Raw genomic sequence first — 20,109 nt, forward strand, 5'->3', positions numbered from 1 at the left:
ACAAATTGAGATACTGTGTTAGGGCCGGGCCATCTATCTGCTTTACTCTGAACTACTTCGCAACTACTATGTAATTGTAGTTCCTCAACTACGAACCAGTAGGTACGTATTTTATCAATGTATCCCAACCACATCCCAACATAGTTCTTAGACATGAAACTAGATGGCGTTGACATAATTTATATTCATCAGAGTTGACGTGCCGAGTCACAGGTAACTTTTTATATACGGGAATAGAGTAATCTTGTACGGAACTCTTCGTGTGCGAGTCTGACTCCCACTTGGCCGAGTTTCTTGCTTGTTATTCTCGGTAGGAAAGGCATTCCAAACCAGTGGTAGATGCTGTTGACGATTAGAAATTAGAAAATAGGTAGGTACTTGTAAAAGTTTAATTGAATAAAAAATATTTTTATTTTATTTTATTTTAAAGCGGATGAAGCTGTTTGGTGTAGCTTTTTCGAAAAGTCCTATCACCAGCAGCTGCTGTGATGCATGCCAAGTTAAATAAAACAAATCATTTTTATTCGTTGTGCGCCCCAAACAAACGTGTCGTAGTTTGACTTTGAATACTAATCAATCAAACTCAATGTAATTATGTACAATAGATATGTTCTAGGGTACTAATATCTATGCCTGTGATCATCCAGATTTCCGCTTCAAAGTTACACGATCTCAAAAAACGAACATATGTTTTAATCCGTGTTAGGTACTTAAAAATTAGCAATTTTTACAGAATTCTGGTAAACTACAGACATGGATATTAGTTTCTTGGACGTGTCTACAAAATTACATCGAGTTTGACTGGTTAATATTCATATTATGAGAACCATACAGAGACGGAGAGACTACTGATAAAACAGGATTTAAAACAATATATTTTGTGTAAAACTGTTATTAAAAAAAAGTCTTAATAGTCTAATACATTTTTAAAATCTTAAAGATGCAAATGAATTTCAAACAAAAACAAAACGGATTCTTTGAACAGATTTTATTTCAATTAAGTAGATACAATTTACAAAACAAATCAAATTTACAAAATGCATAACACCAGCCCACAAACTACGTTTACATAGATAACAGTGCAATTAATAACAACACATACAACTATTTAAAATATAAATAATTATATATACCTAGATAGGTAGTAAATAATTTAATGCTTTAGAGACCCGAGGATGTAACTTTGAGGATGGATTAAACATACACATGTGCCTAATATCCGTATCGATAAAATTCTACATTTTTGTTTCGTTTTAGGAAAATCATAAGGCCCGATTATATATTATTTTGGTTGAATACATATTGCAATAAGTCACAATAAATAATCTAAACATATTATGATTAACTTAACTAAATCGAAATAAGGTATCTACTTAAAAATAAATAATAAATTAAAATAGATTGCTCTATATTTTTTAATGATAGGTACAATATAGTGCTGGAAAGTGGTTAGAAATGCTTGTTATTATTTTAAGCTTGCAAATAGGCCACTGCTAATACAATACTATGAAACGCAAAATAAACGGTTCCTGATTTGAATATTTTTAAACAGATATTATTTCCTGGTTTCATCAATCACTGTTTATTGTCCGGTGGATTGAAAAACTCCCAGTGATGGTGGTGTATCGTTCGACTATCGCTTAAACCGAACATAATCAATCCTGCAATCAAAACAAGGAATATGACCATTGCCATTTGAGCGTCCCTTTTATCTTCCGTTCTGCTGATGTAGGACATGAATGTATTGAAAATATTTCTAAAAGTTCTACTTATAGAATTTTGACATACACGAAGAAATTGGGCCCCTGCTTCGGTTATAGTTGGTTCATGAGCTCTGACCTGTGGTGGCATTCGTCTTGGTGAGGGTCTAGGTTTGTTTTCGTCAGAACTAGATTCACTGAATGGAACCGTTGGTTTCCTTTTTGATCGTCGAGATGGGGACGGTGGCATTTGAAATTGACTTTCGTGGAACTCCCCTATATGCCGTTCCCTGAACGAGCGACCTTGTTGTAAAGAACTTGATGGGATGGCAATGTCCTGTAAATATGAGTATAATAGCGGAGTTAAATCAGGAGGGGGAGGTCGTTGTGGAGGTACAGTAATATCTTCAATACTTTCAGTTACTGGTACGGATGGCGATGAAGCCTTGGTTTCGGCTGGTGGAGATTCTGTTTGAGTTTCTTCTTCTCTACTTATTGGTCTTGGAATGTCCACCATTTCTATTGTTTGTGTAATTTGCGGTGGTATAGTAGGAGTAGTGCTGGTCGATATTTCAGCAAATTTTTTGACAATTTCATCTATAACTGATTGTGAAAATTCAATCCCGCTCACTGAAATATGACCAGACTTAGAATCCAATTCATTTACATTTAATGTCATACCTTCGATATCTGATACAAGAATTTTCGTAGCCTGCAACTCAGAAACGTTTAATCGCCCCACGTCTAAGTCTTTAACTTGCAGTCTTTGTGTTATTAAATTGTCTACTTGTACATCTCTGCATGAATCAGAAACTCTTTTAATCGCTTGATCGTCTTTGTTAGATGGAACATTGGTCAATTCTGGAGTTCTTGTACTTTTACTTACTGATTTGGGCAGTGGTGGTATATCAGGTATCTGAGATTCATCTATATCAATATGTTTCACTGTCAGAGAAGCTTCAGTTAAGATTTCTTCTTTTTCATTAATTTTCGTTGGACTTGATACACGTTTTTCAACTAATATTACCGTTGGTGAAGTACGTCCAAGGATTGGTTTAGAATAATCAGATATTTTGGGATCTGACAATTTTAGAGACTTCTCCGACCTTGAAACAGACCGTGAAGGACGACGTGGTTTTGCAGGTTTATCATAAGCTTTACCTAATATAGATTCTTCATCTATGATATCTCTTAGTGAGCTGGTCATAGATATATCAAGATTTTCATCCATTCCTATTTCAAAGTCTATGTCATCTGGCAATGGATCTGTTTGTGTTGAAACTTCAATTTCAACTACATCTTGCTCTTCAGTTGTATCTGAATGAAACATAGGTGAAGTTGGCAACTGCGTCTCCGATTTAGATTTATAATACTCTGTTACATCATCAGATTTTTTACGTTTAGGCCCTCTCGGAGGACGTGGTGGTGGAGGTAAGGGTCGATCTTTCATTTTGCTTACAACTGCACCAGATTGTAAGGCTTTGTGCACCTCATCAAACTGAGGTTCATCTATTTCGTCGTACTGGGTAACATCTCCGGTGAAAGAATCTTTTCTAAAACTGTTTAAAGTCATTAGACTTGTTGACGATTTTTTTCTTGGTGGTCGGCTAGGAAAGACAGACTTTTTACCCGACACGGTGTAATACTTGCGTTCAGAACTATTACTTTTGCGTCTTGCGGGTGGGGTTTTACTTTTTGATCGTCTCGATGTTCTACCTGGTATGTAACTTTTATCAACTGTAGCATATCCTGGACTTTCTTGACGAATACCAGCTTCTAATTTGACATCCCCAGTGGTTGGTAAATGAGTATCAAGAATCAATGATTCGGCCCCATGTGAAGTTCGGTCATCGTCACAGACAGATGCCGTTCGAGAGCTCCTTGATCGATTACGTCTTGGAGGCAAAGGGCTTTGCTCGGCTATTGGTATATCACTTTGAGGAACAATGTATTCGTGTTCAGTTCTATACACGATGATCTGTAAAAGTGAAGTATTCATCAGTAAGATACATTAGTTTATTGCATAGACTGTGTAGGTACCTAATATACACGGTTTAGCCACGAATTGATTTTGGGGTTGATTTTATCATGTCTAAATTTTTTACCGAACCTATTCGTGAGCAAACATTCTTTGGTCTGACTTGGCGAGGTCCCTAGTTTGTAAAATTTTGTCTTTAATTAAAAATATTGGTGTTATATAATAGGCTAATACCAATAGGCCAATATACGTATTGGCCTATTGGTGTGGTTGTAACATTTTTGTTGTACCTAGTAGGTACAGAAAAAATCTTTTTAATACCGAAAGAAAAGTAAGTATAGCTATCTAGGAAAACAAAATGGTCCCGTGTACCAGTTAATTCCGAATTCGGCCGAATTCTTATTTTTTTGGAAAATTAGTTTTCATGCTCTCCTCTACAATTATTAGTGAAAGCGTACTTACGCGGTATTTAACCGTGTTAGTTACGCGGCATGGTAGTATCAACGACAATATGAAATTTATCTACTTATTTAAGTAAATCTTGTCAGTACCAGCCAGTATCTCTGATTTAAAGGTTTTATTTTTACAAACTCATAATATGGTCTGGTGAGTAGCCCTATCAGCAAAGCCGTACCTACCGCTAAGCGATTGAGTATTTTAATTTTCGTTTAAACTGGGTCAACAATCAAATGACTGCGGGCGTCTAAAAATACAATTCGAGTTTCGTCCAAAAGTATATCTATCTATTGGACAACTGCCAGTACCAATTGCCTCCACTGGATGCATCTCATAACCAATATTACGAGAATATTTTAAGACATTGTGTCCAGTTAAGTATACTATGAAAACACATTAACTATTCTATAATCAAAAGTTTACTTAACCCAGCTCACTCACACACATTATCGTTTTTCTCTGACTAAAAAAGTCTAAGTTATGAGTATTTATCATCCTGCGTGAAAACTCAAGATATTTTTTTTTCATGGACATCTACTCACATTATGTTATTGTCACCTAATAGCCCAGTCAAATTAAACATTCAATAGTACTGTAATTCGAATAGAGCTAAAAATTTGTATGAATGTTCGGAATACCATTATAAATGAAATGTGCAAAGTCCCCATCGATCCGACATTTGCAAAAAAAATATTCAAGGTTAAAGTTCACAAATGTGTTTTTTTGCGTTTTTCAGCCAAACGGTAAGTTTTATCATTAAATTATGTCAGACCATCAACAATATGTAGATCAAGCAATTATCTATAGAAATTGTCTTTACACTTTTTCTACTAAGATTAGCCGTTTCCGAGATAATATTACGATTAAAATAGTTGAAAAAGTCGTTTTCTTCATAATTTTCAAAAGTACCCTGTGTTTAAACACCACTGGAGCTATAATGAAAGTAAAAGTATTTTCATACTAGTCTGTTTATCTAGTACCTACATACAGACACAACAATTTATGAGTCCATATAAATTTCATATAAATTTTCAGGTCCATGCGAATTATTTTTGAGCTAAATTGACTGGGCCATAATCCAATTTGAAATGAAATGAAAGGAGATCATTATTTTTGGGCATTTTCTGAAAGTGCCGGCCAGCAAAAAAAAAATTGCACGTTTTATTAGAACCAGCCATTATTTTGTTTCCCAATACTTTCAGAAATCAATATAATGTATAAAAATAAAGAATCATCGAACTTGTATCACTTGGCTCAGAGCAATCTTACAACTTTGGTGCCATATTAACTATTGCTCCAAATGGTTAGTTCTAAAAAATGTACAATTTTTTTGTTGGTTGACACTTTCAGAAAAGACCCAAAAACGTATGGAGCTAGAATGATCTCCTTTAAAATTTACAATAGAAATTTAATAAAATTTTCTAAGTAATAAAAAAATGTTAATTAAGTATTCTTTTCTTGAGTGGTTAATACCTATTTAGTTTTGTTAATTCGTTTTTACTAATAAGTTATCCTTTCTACTTACATCTTCATTTGGATTTTTGGATGAATGCCATGTTTCTGGTATAGTAAACTTATTAAAATCATTCAATGACGAATGCTTATGATCCTTTTTAAAGGACTTTTTCTTTCTTTTTGGTGGCATTGGAAGAGTTTTTGACTGAATTGTAAGACCATCTGGGTATTCTATAACATCGTCATTTGCATATTCATGTATTGAATGAAGATCTGTGTTCGGTTTTATGTCAAAGTCGTTAGCCGAACTATTGAAATCGGCATCAACATCACCGTTTATTTGTTTGTTATCCAGTTGATACTCCGAGAGGCCTAAATCTACTTCGCTAAATTGCATGCTGGCATTCATACTATCATCAATAAATTTTATTGATTCGGTATCCTTTTTCTTTCGTTTAGCTCTAGAAGGCCTGACAGGTGGGAATGTGTAATATCCGTCATCTCTTTCATTTATATCCTCGGTCGAATATCTGGTTGGCTCATCATCAATCATAAACTCTGAATCAGCTTCTGGTTCGTTTGAATAAATATTTTTTATTCCCTGGGAACTTCCCATAACAGCAAGAACATTTTTGGGAATGTTAAATGCTTGTCGAATTTCATCGCTTAAGTATTCTCGAACTTGAATATTTTCACGAGAAATTCCTCTCGGTCGTACAAAAAATTCGTCATTATTTAATTCGTTTATATGTGTATATTCTTGATCAGACGGCGACACATCTTGTATTGAGCTAATGTTATCTTTTAGGATTTCTTGATTTTCCTCTTCATCTACGTATTCTTGGTCCAATTTATCAAAATCATATGTGGTGCTAAATTGTTTCCTTCCTTCAATTTCGGTTTCAAAGTTGACGTCATTATCAACAATACCATACTCTCGTGGTTGTTCTGAAGTTTCTGGTATATATGAGGAAGACTCTTCTTGGTTACTTTTTTTCATCCTTGTAAATGTAAATGTTGGTGGTGGTGTGTCTTCTCTATTTAGTATTGGGGATGAAGACGTTTTAGTTAAAGGAGTCTTTTTTTTTCTGCCAAATAATCGAGGATATGTTTTAGCTTCAAATTCTACAGATGCTACATTCTGTAAGTCAGATGTAGATTCTGATTTATTGCTACCAGTTTTCTTCTCTTTTTTTTTACCAAGACTGGGAAAGTTTATTAATTCAGGCATTTTAAATTTAGTGAATTCACCAACATTAAACTTAGGTCGATTCGTTAAACTAAACTTTTTTCGGTCACCAAACGATAATTTCTCAGATAAATTAATTTTTTTAAATTTAGGTCTTTCAGGCAAACTAAATTTTCTTCTGTCTGGAAGCGAAATTTTTGCCCGTTCTGGCATTTTAAACTTAGGCCTCTCTGGTAAACTAAACTGCTTATTTCTTATGTTATTTAATTTAGCTTTAAGTTTCCCAGCTTGTGATTTTAATTTGCCTGTTCCTTCTTTAAAACGCTGTTGTATTTTATTTTCGGTACCATCAGAATTTTTGTTCCGACTACTTCTTTTTAAAGGCAAATTTTCTAATGCAGATGAATCCTCGACCTGACTTGTACTAACTTCGCATTCGGTTCTCGATGCACTTGAAGGTGTATTTACAAAGAACCGTTCTTCAATATCTTTTTGTAGTGCTTCTGCAATTATCAAATCCTCGTTAGGTTTTTCTTCATTTGTCTGACCGGTATCATCCTCAATATGGTCTTCTTCATCAGACGTATGTTGTAAATATTTTCGTTCCAATGATGTTGTACTAGATAACTCGTCTTCAGTTTTAACCATGGTTTGTTTTTCGTCTGTATTTTCCGATGTATAAGTTATATTAGGAGGCGGTTTTTCGATTATTTCATATTCGTGATCACTGAAAAACGAAGAATTCTAAATAAAAAGTTTTTAAACATTTAAATGACATTGAATGGAAAAATACTTTCGCAAGATTTTTTTACCAATATTGTAGGTAATTCGCTATGCAATTAGTTAAGTTATTAATTTACGTATAAATTCGAAAACATAAGAAGCAAATCGCTGAATCACAAAAGTTTGAGTTTAAATTTAAATACACTCACACATGTTACAGCGTAACAATTAGGCCAACGGTTGACGCTCGTTTTAGCCGCAGCACTAGCAGTCGCCGGGCGAAAGACGATAGATAGTAAGACGACGTAGTTTCAGAATTTTGCAAGTCGTAATTTAAATCATAAAATACGCACGATTTTATTTAATTGTTCATAATAGTGTGGCTTACCTCACACTCGAAACTATATTGCTAGCTCGCGATGTTGGTCTAGTGCCGATTGGGTTTACTCTTTCCGGCAATAGCGAATCACATTGAAAAAATTGACATGCACACCGCACTTCCGGTGTATATAATTGGACACTTCCTTCTCTGGTTGGTAGTACAGCTTTCACTATTGGAGTCCCACCTTCGGATGTCCATCGACGGAGATTACTCATAACTATCGCCCAACCAATAAAGCCTTACACCCGAGGCATGTTTATTTATTAGTTACGTTAAGTTTTCGCTTAAATTTTTTATGAATTTTTCACGCAAATACAATTAGTCATTATGAGAATCTGTTTCAAAATCCCGCCAGTAAATGAACTAATCACTAGCGTGAAAGCAACTGCGAGCACTGATCACTGATGACAATTTTAAAGAGCTTACTCAATGTGCAGGAAGACGTACCGGTCAGGGCTATATTTATCAGATATATTATTATGAGCCAGCGCGTTCGCTTTGCGGTTGAGACTCGAATGTTTTGCATTATGCATGACAATGAAATACTAAAAAATAAGTTTCATAATAAAAACATTTACCTGTTGGGTATAGACCATTCTTTATCAACGGATTCCGCATCTTTTTGTTTCCGTTCAGTATTGCGAGGACTCGGGCTTGGTGATGTCTCAATAGGTATTGTTGTTAATTGCTCAATACTATTGTCATCATCAATTATTTCCGTAATAGTGATATTGGGAGAGTCATCACATTTTCGAGTATCATCTTTTTGATTTTGGAACACTTCGTCTACATTGGGTTCATCTGGGTCCATCTCATCATCTAAAAGTATAGCTTCTCTGTTTATGTCATCTTTTTTATATAACTTTTCCATTATATGATCATCAGCTTTTAAAGATAAGTTATCATCAGTTACTAAACTGGGGTCTTGAGAAGCATTAGATTTTATTTCTGCTATACTATCGTTCTCTTTGTTGTTATTATTGTTTTCATTGTACTGTTTTTGTAAATCAAATGAAAACTGTAATGATTTTTCTAAGTTGCCGTCCTTAGATTCATCAATATCTTCATATATGTGTTCTTTTTTCTTTCTCGAAGGAGGTGTATCTATACTCATAGTTTTGCTCATCTCATCTGAATCACCTAACTTAATAGCACTAAATTTTTGCCTTCGGACCGCTCCAGGTGAATTTTTTAACTGTCTAATTTCTTGGCCTTTTTCATTTTTCTTACGTTTTGACAAAGGTGACTTTTCATTTTCGGTCTTATCTAATTTATGTAATGTTTTATCGGCTAAGTGTTTTATTTTATTTACAAGCGGATGACAACATCTAGTTTTTTCCCGTGTTTCTGAAACACCTATGTATGGTGGTTCTGGTATACGTCGTTTCAAAATGCTTTTTGGGGAAACACTTTTAGGAATTTCTGATGGGGCCACTAAATGTGCACTCGGGTGACTTTCAGAAGATTTTGGTGCATTTGTACTGCCCGTTTTACTTAGAATATCATCATCTGAGTCTAAAGAAATTTCTTTTGAAAAATTTGGAATATGAACACCTTCATCTTCACCTTCCTCACCATGCTTTCTGCTGCTGCCCGGAGATGAATCAAGATTTAGTATTTTTTGGCTACCTCTGTCTACAGGTGAATGAGTCCGAGATTTTGAAAATTCTCGCGACATACTTCTTCTTGGCGTCGTTTCTCGGATTATATCTTCGGCGGTGATTTCACCTTCCAGCGGCACTTTTAAGAGATGTGTCCAAGGATATCCACCTGCCTCACGGTCTTTCCTCAAATCTTCCCATTGATAATCCTTTTTCGAGACTGTTGGTAATTTGTTTTCGCTATCTGGTGACAATTGAGATTCCATATGTTTAGTCAATATACAGTTTTAAAAAACAGATAAACATTAGTACGTGCCAGGTCGGATAACGTCCATAGTTCCCTTTTGACTTGTTTATCTCCTATTTTCACCTGGACCCAGCAAAAATTTCACCGTCAAACTAAAAACACAACATTTCGTTTCGAGAGGAGCTTCTGCTACTGAAAACACGTTGCGATTGCGTGGGTTAGTGTGAAAATAGGTGTGAATAAGTTGTATATTATGATCACTGGTTTATTTACAGATTATTTTTGACTAGTAACGTGGAATTACCTTGAAACGTTTCGACAACATTACTCTCGTCCCTGTTCCACCATACCTTTATTTATTGTTTTTATATTTACAATAATTAGCACTATGTTTTTTATCAGAAAACGATTTAGTGATCGGTATAAAATCTCCGTTCAACTGGTTGGCCCGTCGTGCTCCGAGCCAATGTGCTAAAAATAAGATCGAGCATGAATGTATTTTTGGTAACCTTCCCGCGTCATCAATGGAACTCCAAGGCAGTTTTTTTGATTGAAAGCCATTCAAATTGATATATAAGAATGTGTAATTAATAATCATTCTAATTAAGTAAGTAGGATCTCTTGCGGTAAAAGAGAATTAGAGAATTACTCACTACAGCTTGAATAGCGTCCAAACATTGTCCAAGACGATCTTTCTGTCGCATGTGTCGTGACATTACCATTTGAATTTCCCGATTATAATATACCTAACTAGAGTAGGCAGGGCAAGCTGTGATAGCCTTGGACTTCCGCCTTCTAATTGGAGGTCAGGGGTTCGATCCCGGGCACGCACCTCTAACTTTTCGGAGTTGTGAGCGTTTTAAGTAAGTAAATATCCAAGTGGGGTATTATATGAAACGGCTTTATCTGTAGGTACATCATAAGACAGGTTTTCTGTTTATTTTTATGCATAATAGTTTTTGATTTATCGTGCGAAATGACAAAAAAATACGGATGTAGTATGAAACCCTCGTTGCGCGGGTCTGACTTGCACTTGACGGGCTTTTTACGCATTAAACTCGTATATTGATAACATTCGCTCTCCTACGCTCTAGTGCAACTTCTTAAGTTAACGTTTACTGTGCGTAAAAACACGTCGTGAATTACCATCCTCAAAGAATATTGGCACAGCTAACGTTAACGCTCAGTTAACGTTGACCTGAAAAGTTTAAGTAGATTAGATTGGGAGAGAGCCAGCGCGTGCCAGACCTTCGTTATTTTATAATAGCTGAAAGTTTCTCTGCATATTTTCCCCAACCCTGGGAGGAACATTTGTTTGGATCATGGTGGCATCATATAAAGTCTTTTTTTATAAGAAAATCTAAAAAAAATACTTTAGACTTTGACGTAAGATTTTTTTACACTTTTATTACCTGTTATCTCCCAAAGCCACCATGATTCAAACAAACATCCAAACAAACGTTCCTCCCAGTGTTGGGGACACTACGCAGAGACATTTTCAGCTTTTATAAACTAACGAAAGTCTGGCACGCACTAACTCTTAGTCCAAGAGCCTTTAGTGGCAGAATTTTTAATCAATACATACTTACAATTAATTTAAAAGTTTGTCTGTCTGTAACCTGTTCAAGGTCTCTCAACAGATTTTGACGAAATTTGAAACGGAGACTGCTTGCTTCCCGAAAACGTACTTTATCTCGGGAAATCAAAAAGTTCGCACAGGATTTTTAAAAACGTGCGCGAACTAGCTCGCGTGACAACTGTCGTGGACATCATTTAGCAGTTTAGTACATTATAATGAAGTAAGTATAATACTTATAATATAATAAGTTGGTTGGCAAAAGTTGTTGTACTTGGTAATGGTACGATTACACCTACCGAGTAGTTAAGCGAGACAGTAAAATGACACTCGGCCGAGACTGTGTTGTGGCTGAGAAATTGGCGAAATTGCATTCGTTAAAGTGTTTATACCAACCGAGTACTCGGCCGAGGACACTGACTCGCCACTGTACTCGTTAGGTGTAATCGTACCATAATGTAGTGCAGATTTGATTATTGATTATGATTACATACCTATTATAAAAACCACACTTGGACTGTGGATATGGAAGGGGAAAGAAAAACGTAAACTTGCTTTTTATTAATATATATTTGAAGATACTACCTAGATACATAGGTAGATACATATATTAAACAATAAATTATATTAAATTAATCTCAATAAATAGTAAAACCAAATCTATTTTTTCTATGTGAATTTTCCTATAAGTACCGGTAGGTACTTATAGAAAAATTCACATAATAATTAGAACCAAAAATTATATCTATATATTATATTAAATTAATCTTAATAAATAGTAAAACCAAATCTATTTTTTTCTATGTGAATTTCCCTATAAGTTCCGGTAAGTACTTATAGAAAAATTCACATAATAATTAGAACCAAAAATTATATCTATATATTATATCTATGTATTATATTAAATTAATCTTAATAAATAGTAAAACCAAATCTATTTTTTTCTATGTGAATTTTTCTATAAGTACAGGTAGGTACCTACTTATAGAAAAATTCACATAATAATTAGAACCAAAAATTATATCTATATATAATATAAAAGGAAAAGCTGAGTGACCAATCGACTGACTGTCTGACTAACTGACTGACTGACTGATCTATCAACGCACATCTCAAACTATTGGATGGATAAGGCTGAAATTTGGCATGCAGATAACTATTAAAACATGGGCACCCGCTATGAAAGGATTTTTTGAAAATTCAACCTTTAAGTGGTTCGAAATTTGTGTAGTCCACGCGGATAAAGTCGCGGGCATAAGTTAGTTTTAGAATAAGAGCCATGAATTTTAATTTAAATAATAATCCGCAAAAATATCGCAGATATTTTTCGGCTTTTATAATAACAACGCATCTAGATATATAAAAGAAAAAGCTGACTGACTGATCTATCAACGCACAGGCTCAAACTACTTGACGATGCACGCTGAAATTTGGCATGTAGTTAGCCTTTATGACGTAGACATTCGATAAGAAAGGATCTTTGAAAATTCAACTCCTGAGGGAGTAAAATAAGGGTATGAAATTTGTGTAGTCCACGCGGACGAAGTCGCGTGCAAAAGCTAGTTTATTAATAAGTAATAAATTTTCAATCAACATCAAATCAAAGTAATTATTCAACAGAAAATTGTTAAATAGCTCAGCAATGATAGCTAGTCTATGGAGTCAGTAATTATTTCGAATTTATGGAATGAAAACATAATTAAAGTTATCCTTAGTTATTTATAGGAATTTCAAAATGTTTTAATTAATTTGGACATGCGATTATGTTTATTTTAATTATAATGAACTCATGGACTAAGAGCCAGCGCGTAAAGTTTAATAAATAGATAAAGTTCAAGGGGCGTCTGGCAGGGGGTTGCCATGGTTGCCACTACACTGAGTGTCTGGCAATGCATGACGTGATTTCTTATACTAATCTGAAGAAAATATAAAAAATTAGACTATACCTACTTGGGGATAATACGCACAGAAACTGTCAGCTTTTCAGCTGGCTCTTAATTAATTGGCTTAATTAATCTTGCCAATGCAATAAAGAGATTTGGAAGCTACATATTATTATAGTGATGTGTTTAATATTTTTATTGCATAGAACTGTATGGCAAATTAATAAGTATAAGAGAATTATAGATTATGAACTCGCATATTGTGAGCAAATTACGAATATGTATATTGATTGCATAATTTCTTCTTACTAAGCAAAATTTTTAGCTTCATATACATAATTTATTTAAGAGTAGGTACTACTTAAAAGCCATTTCCTTTAAAGCTCAATTTGAATAAAATATTTGCAAAAAACACATTTCTGAACTTTTAAATTGAGCCATTTTTAAGACCTAATTAATTTCATATCAATAATAATAATAATAATAAAACTATAATAAAGCAATCATGTCATCTAATCATCATCATCATCATCAACCTATCGCCAGCTCACTACTGAGAACGGGTCTTCTCTAAAAAAAGAAGGGTGTGGCCATAATCCATCATGCTGGCCAAGTGCAGATTGGTAGATTTAATTCACCTTTAAAACAATATAGAGAGCTCTCAGGTTTGTTCTTCACGATGTTTTCCTTCAGTGTTATTGCAAATGACATTTAATTGCTTAAGCCTTTTATGTGCGTTTTGAGAAATTAAATATCACTCGCTTTAACGGTGAAAGAAAACATCTTGAGGAAACCTGCATGCCTGAAAGTTCTCCATAATATGCTCAAAGGCGTCTGAAGTCTGCTAATCCGCACTTAGCCAGCGTGGTGGACTAAGGTCAAACTATTCTCATACGGAGAGAAGACCTGTGCTCTGTAGTGGGCCGGCGATGGGTTGATCATGATGATGATGACGATGACCTATCTATAGTACACTACTTAATATGGCAATCGGGGAGGGAACTCCATACCCACCCACACAGCCCCGCTCTAACCCGGTGCGGGCGAGCACGGGGGACGTGCGGGTATGCGTCGCCCGCCTCATACACCGATTGCCATCTCAACCTGTCGTGGAATATAGAGAGGTCGTGCCCGGCCTCGACCCTCCACATAGGAGGCCGACGTCTTAACCACCAAGCTATCGTCGTTCTTTTGAATGATTAATGTACACGATGTACTGTATATACAATGATGATGACATAATACCCATTATACTGTTGTAGGCAGTGGTCCGACCGCCGGCGAGAAAACGACTAACTATCAGCGATTTTCTCTCTCAAGAAACGTACAATAAATGTACATTCAGTGTAAACGAAAGAGATGCATATATCAAAAGTTGCTCTCTGAGTGTCAACACTGTCGGCGACGACTCGCTTTACTAGTTATGTCGCTGAGCGACGAGCTTTCAAAAATTAACTCGCTCAGCGATATTCGTTCAGCGATGCTCGCTTGCTTGAACACGTGTAACGCGCGCGCAGGTTTGAGCGACCGCGGGCGAATGGCGCGAGTAATCGCTCGTCGCACTTGCACACTCGCTTATAGCCCGGCGACAAAACTATCGAAGCTACACACTCGCTTCCCGCTGATCGCCAACTCGTTTAAGTTTCTAGTTCTACTCGTTTCTCGTTCATCGTCGGCGGACGAACCACTGCCTTAGTTTTATATCTAGATTACTAATTACTAATAACAAGATTACATAAAAACATTAAATTTCCTAACAACTGTCTATAAAATTAGAGAATACGAGTAAGTATTTACTTACAAAGTATAACTTAAATGTCTGATTAACATAACATTGAAAATACTGGGTAAGTATAATTTGTAATATACGTTGCTTTTCTCATTAAAGTTTAATCATTAGTCTGCAACGTCTGTCTAACATAATATTTTAATATACAATTTTTAAAATTGCAAGCAGCTATTCAAAGGAAACTAATTACAAGCTAACATAATGTAGGTACATAGATATAAAATCTCTTCTGTGCCGACAATCCTGTGTTAGTTTTTGTTATAAAAATATACTGCAAGGTATAAGTCCCGCAAATTGCTAATGCGCTGGAACCATTTCTCATCAACATTGAAATGACGTCAGTTTGTCGCATATTTAAGTAAAAATATACCATCAGCTTGAAACTTCAGTCTAGTGCTGATGTCACTAAAATGGCGGCCACGCTTTTAGCAATTTGCGGGACTTATATTGTTTCCTATTGCTCAACATCTTTTAGTTTTGCCATATAAAAATATTATTTAGCATGATAAAGCATTGCATATTGCTGTTTGATTATTCATCAAAAATATATTTTTTACTTTTTATATAATCTTTGTCCCTTTTAATAAAAAAATAGATGAACATTTTGCATTAGCTTCTAAATTTAGCAGGTACAACTCGGCCTTAATGTTAATAAAAATCTACACAATGCTTATAATATAAGCTTTAACACAAATGGTAGATTTAACTTGTTCAATCCACAAGTAAGTTGGTAAGTAGTGTGTAAACTTTTATTAAAGGCCCTATTTATCTCCTCATAGGTAGAGCAGGCCATAGGTATATTTCGCGTATTTGCGCTGTAATATTATGAAGCCCATTTCTCACCGTTTTTAAAATTAAAATATTGGTTAAAATAAAAAAGTATCATAGTTCCAATTATAATTCTTTTCGTCGTCTTTTAATATTTTTTTATAAGCAATAGATATAATCCATACTTATATTATAAATGCGAAAGTGTTATCCATCCGTTAAACCCATTTTGGCGAAATTTGGTTCTGAGATAGCTTGCATCCCGGTGAAGGACACGTATGCTACTTTTATTCCGGAAAGTCAAAGAGTTCCCTTGCGATTTAAGAAATCTAAACCCACGCGGATGAAGTCGCGGGCATCATCTAGTTAAAAATAAAATGATATACCAACATAAATACCAACCATGTAAATTTAAATGAAAATTAAGTATCCACTGTGCTTAATTTTCATTTCAATATTATTTACTCATATTTTAAATGTGATTATATTCGTGTAGTAGCGGTATGCAATTTAGGTTTCAATTTGAACGTGTCGTCTATTGAGTTAGTCCACAAACGTTCGCAATTAAAACAGTATTGCACTAAACCTTAAAACTTGTATCTGAACAGGTAAACAGATTTGTTTGCAGTGGCACAAACGACCTCCTATTTCGACACTATAGGCTCCACCTATTTACTTTACGCCTACGGCGATGACACGTTATTTGTTTGTATGTGCTCCATTTTAACAGAATCGTCGGTAATTAACAATTAAACAAATACAGAAGCGTTCCATGTCTCATAATGAAATTGATGCCAGGGTATTGATTGCACACGAGTGCTACATAGGCTAGAACCGCCTCTGAAAATACTATATACCTAACCTACTAAGGTGAATAGTCTCCAATTGCTTTATTCTTATGTTTTGAATTTAACTCAGTGAAGTTACAGTTTTTAAAAACGTATTAACATTAAAAACAAAATTTGTTCGATTTTGATGGCGGGCAAAGTAATCCAAACTTTTAGCCAACATTGCCCACATCGATTTTTCATCCAAATATAACTCTTAAAAATATAATTGAGTGGCAAAGTTGGCTAGTTACGTCTGAGACGTGTTATTTAGGAAGTTGGAATAAGCCCATTAGCGTTTTCTGGGTTCAAATCTCAGGCAACTATTAGAGCTAAAGCGCACCACAGCAAATTTCCGTACGTTTTTTTCTGCAAAATCTGTGAACTATAGAACTACTATAAGCGCGCGCACTGCGGAATTAATTCCGCTCCGGATTTTGATAGATTTAAATTCAAAGAGGAGGTACCTACCCAGTTTATCGTTGAGCTCGAAGATCCAACTCCTCAATCCTGATGCTGTAACGAATTGCATGCCTAAATCGTGGTGGATTTTTAAAGAATCATCCGTTTAAATGTTTTTACGAAATTTGGTACAGAGATACCTTGCATCCCGGGGACGGGCTACTACGGATAGGCTACTTTGTGTCCTGGAAAATCAAAAGATTCCACGGGATTTTTAAAATTTAAAACCACGCGGGGAAGCTGCGGGCGGTAGCTAATTGGAAATTTATCTTATACTTATTATTTAAAATATCAATGTTTGTCTACTTGTCTGTTCATTTAGATTTAATAAAGCCGGGTGGTCACTCACAGTAGTGTAATAATATTTGTGTGTAAATGGTAACCGCCCCCTATGAACTTTTGCAGCACTAGAGGAACCACCGATGCGTTGCCGGCCTTTCAGGAATTTTTGGTCCTTGAATATCCCCATGTTGTAATCTAGTGCATATTATTACCGATGGGAGTTGACTCCACAGTTTGCATGTGCGTGGAAAGAAGGGTCTGGCACAACGAGCGGTCGATGTGCACCAGAACCCTAGGTGGTGAGGTTGAATTTGCTTCTGGTGGCGCACGGTGCGGTTGTAGAAAAGGGAGGCTGGAATGAGGTCAAACAACAGCTCTTCAACGTATTCCCCAATATAAAGACGATAGAACGAGAAAAAGATAGACGAGATGAAAGAGCGTTTAGTGCTCCAGGCCTTCCAATGAGCCAGTTAGTTTGGGATCGTCCACAAGTGTCCACAAGAACAGCCTAGCCTTTGGATCCGATCAAAAGGAAGAACTTGGTACTGGAGTTCATCGGTCCAAAAGTATGAGCCATATGTGGGCGGACTTGCGCTTTATAAAGGAGCCTGTGCTCGGGTGCGAAGTACCGCTTTGTTCTGTTAAACATCCCCAAGCTTTTTGGAGGCTTATTTGGCTTTACCTTCCCCGATCCCAAAATTGGATGTCGCTCGAAATGTGAACTCCAAGAATCCCAATGCTGTTGTAAGGGGCGAGGGGAGTTTCCTGATAGAGAAGAGGAAGGCGAACGGGGTCTTCTTGACGGTAACTTGTGCCTTTGTCGGGTTAAATTGCACTAGGTTTTGTAAGTACTTGGGGAGGATTAAGGAGTTGGATCCAAAAGTTTTACTTTTTATTCTTTCTAGCCTAGTCAATAAAAAGTAGGTACTGCTCAAAATTATGTATTTATGTAATGTTTTTATTTGTTCAGCCAATCTTTGGTGACAAACCGATAGCAGCGCCACCTTCCGGGTCCAATTGTTTTTCCAAACCATCCAAGAACTCATTGAAATAAACGCACAAAATTTCATCAAAATGTTAAGGGGGAGGGGGACAAACATACGTATACCGAAGAACTATATACATTAAGAGGATTTTTTTGTTTTTTTTTTTGTTTTTTTTACAAAATCTACTAATGAAATTCTATCGAAGTGTAGTGTAAGTTTGCCTAAATAATTACTTACGAAAATTGGTATCGCGGCCGGTAGCTTTGTAAGACTAAGGCCCTTCTTACATTACGATACTTACAGACGACTAGTATCTACGCGAGTCTCGAAGATGAGTCGCTGAGTATTTCACATACATTTGTATGGTGAATGGTGATTCGCATACTTCGCTACCGCTCGCGATCGTCTCTTGCGAGTAACGCAATGTATGAAGGGCCATAGTATAACAAAACTTCGAAAATATTAAATTCATTAACAGTTTAATTTTTTGCTCTTTTGGGGTTTGCCGGTGTCAGGTGAAAAATAATTCATGTTGTTCATTCAAATAGTTCTGAAATGCATTAAAGCTTACCGGCCCCATGAACATCAATTTACGCTTTCAGTAATTATTATCGTTCAAACCAGTTTGCAAAATCATACATTGTAAGCGCATTGAAATATTAATTATGATGTTACCTACAGGATGTAATTACGGAAGTGTCGTCTGTTTTAATGAGTATGGTGGCTCTTTAAACTACGCAGGGCCATTAAGTAGGATAAATATTTATTTAAAGGTACTATATACAGAATACCTACGTGATAGAGAGGAACAAATACCGTGAAGGTGAAAGTGAAAATGAGATCTTAAATACGAACAAATGCATATTGCAATTAATCCAAAAATCTACATGCTAACATAAAGATTTTTTTTTTGATTTTTCTGAATTTTCTTGTAATGATGTTTCTTGATTATATCTAATATACGTAGTCCTTTATTAAATACATTCTCATGAATGTTGAGTTCGTATATTTTGTTGGTACAATTGTCTATGACTCCTTATACTTTGTCACATATTTTTAGATTCCCTTCAGAACTTTAACAAGAAACACACTTTTTTAGTTCCTTTTTAACATTTCTGCTTTTCATGTTTTAATCACTATCACCTACACAATAAAGGCGATTTTTCACGTCTAGTCCGTTGTAGATGGGCCCGCCGCTAGGGGGTCAAAAAAGCAGGTCTTGATCTGAAAGAAAAAGAGAATTTTCAAATAAGTTAAGTACATCTTCATCAACTCATTGCCGGCCCACTGGTCTGCTCTCAGAATGAGAAGGATTTAAGGTCTTAGTCTACCATGCTGGCCAAGTGCGGATAGGCAGACTTCAAACATCTTTGGGAACATTAGGTATGCAAAACTATCAGGTATGCAAGTTTGTCACGGTGTTTTCCTTCACCATTAAAGGAAGTGATATATTTTAATTGGTCTTCTTCTCGAGTCATCGGTCACCTTAAATACGGGCAGCCCAAAAAGTCGCAACCGCGATAGCTCGGTCGGTAGCCTCGTGCTCCTCGTCCGTACAGGTTATTGGGCGCGCAAAGCACCCAGTCATGTGCGTAATAGTCTGTCTCAGATGACTGCAGATGCACTCCGTATCATGTCCCGAGATGAAGCCCCACTACGCTAGGTTTGCGCTAGACTTCCCCACCCCTGCTCTGAGGCGGTTAAACGACTTCCAGATAGGCCAGCTGAAGTTTTATCCCTCGGTTAGTCTCTCCTTTACGCTGATGTTTGAACCCTCGTCTTTTTTTTAGTGTGCTCATAACGCA

At 35.8% G+C, this 20,109-nt stretch overlaps 2 protein-coding genes across 5 annotated transcripts in view; both read right to left on the bottom strand.

Moving 5' to 3' along the window:
* Positions 1 to 973: 973 nt before the first annotated feature.
* On the bottom strand, positions 974 to 10,189 carry LOC117995333 (titin). 2 transcript variants are annotated; one of them, XM_034983342.2, is made up of 4 exons: positions 10,036 to 10,189; positions 8,462 to 9,728; positions 5,660 to 7,505; positions 974 to 3,678 (listed from the first exon to the last, which is right to left on the bottom strand). In XM_034983342.2, the coding sequence occupies exons 2-4, from the start codon at positions 9,559 to 9,561 to the stop codon at positions 1,576 to 1,578; spliced, it is 5,049 nt and encodes a 1,682-aa protein (XP_034839233.1). In that variant the 5' UTR covers positions 9,562 to 9,728; positions 10,036 to 10,189; the 3' UTR covers positions 974 to 1,575. The 2 variants fall into 2 exon arrangements, with proteins under 2 accessions (XP_034839233.1, XP_034839231.1); XM_034983340.2 differs by lacking the exon at positions 10,036 to 10,189 and having other exon boundaries at positions 8,462 to 10,018.
* Positions 10,190 to 12,090: 1,901 nt separating this feature from the next.
* Positions 12,091 to 20,109, bottom strand: part of LOC117995661 (protein SCAI) — an 84,055-nt gene continuing 76,036 nt past the window's right edge. For all 3 annotated transcript variants that reach the window (XM_069508918.1, XM_069508917.1, XM_034983643.2), the window contains one exon: positions 12,091 to 19,528. In XM_069508918.1, the coding sequence (XP_069365019.1) occupies positions 19,475 to 19,528 (54 nt within the window). In that variant the 3' untranslated portion in view covers positions 12,091 to 19,474. The remainder of the gene's footprint in view (positions 19,529 to 20,109) is intronic.

This window comes from Maniola hyperantus, chromosome Z (assembly GCF_902806685.2).
Source record: "Maniola hyperantus chromosome Z, iAphHyp1.2, whole genome shotgun sequence".
Lineage (NCBI taxonomy): Eukaryota > Metazoa > Arthropoda > Insecta > Lepidoptera > Nymphalidae > Maniola > Maniola hyperantus.

Coding starts and splice junctions, on each gene's coding strand:
- LOC117995333 (XM_034983340.2), bottom strand. CDS start 9,750: ATGGAATCTCAATTGTCACCAGATAGCGAAAACAAATTACCAACAGTC. Junction 7,506..8,461: donor GAATGGTCTATACCCAACAG/GTAAATGTTTTT, acceptor TTCGTTTTTCAG/TGATCACGAATATGAAATAA. Junction 3,679..5,659: donor CCAAAAATCCAAATGAAGAT/GTAAGTAGAAAG, acceptor TCACTTTTACAG/ATCATCGTGTATAGAACTGA.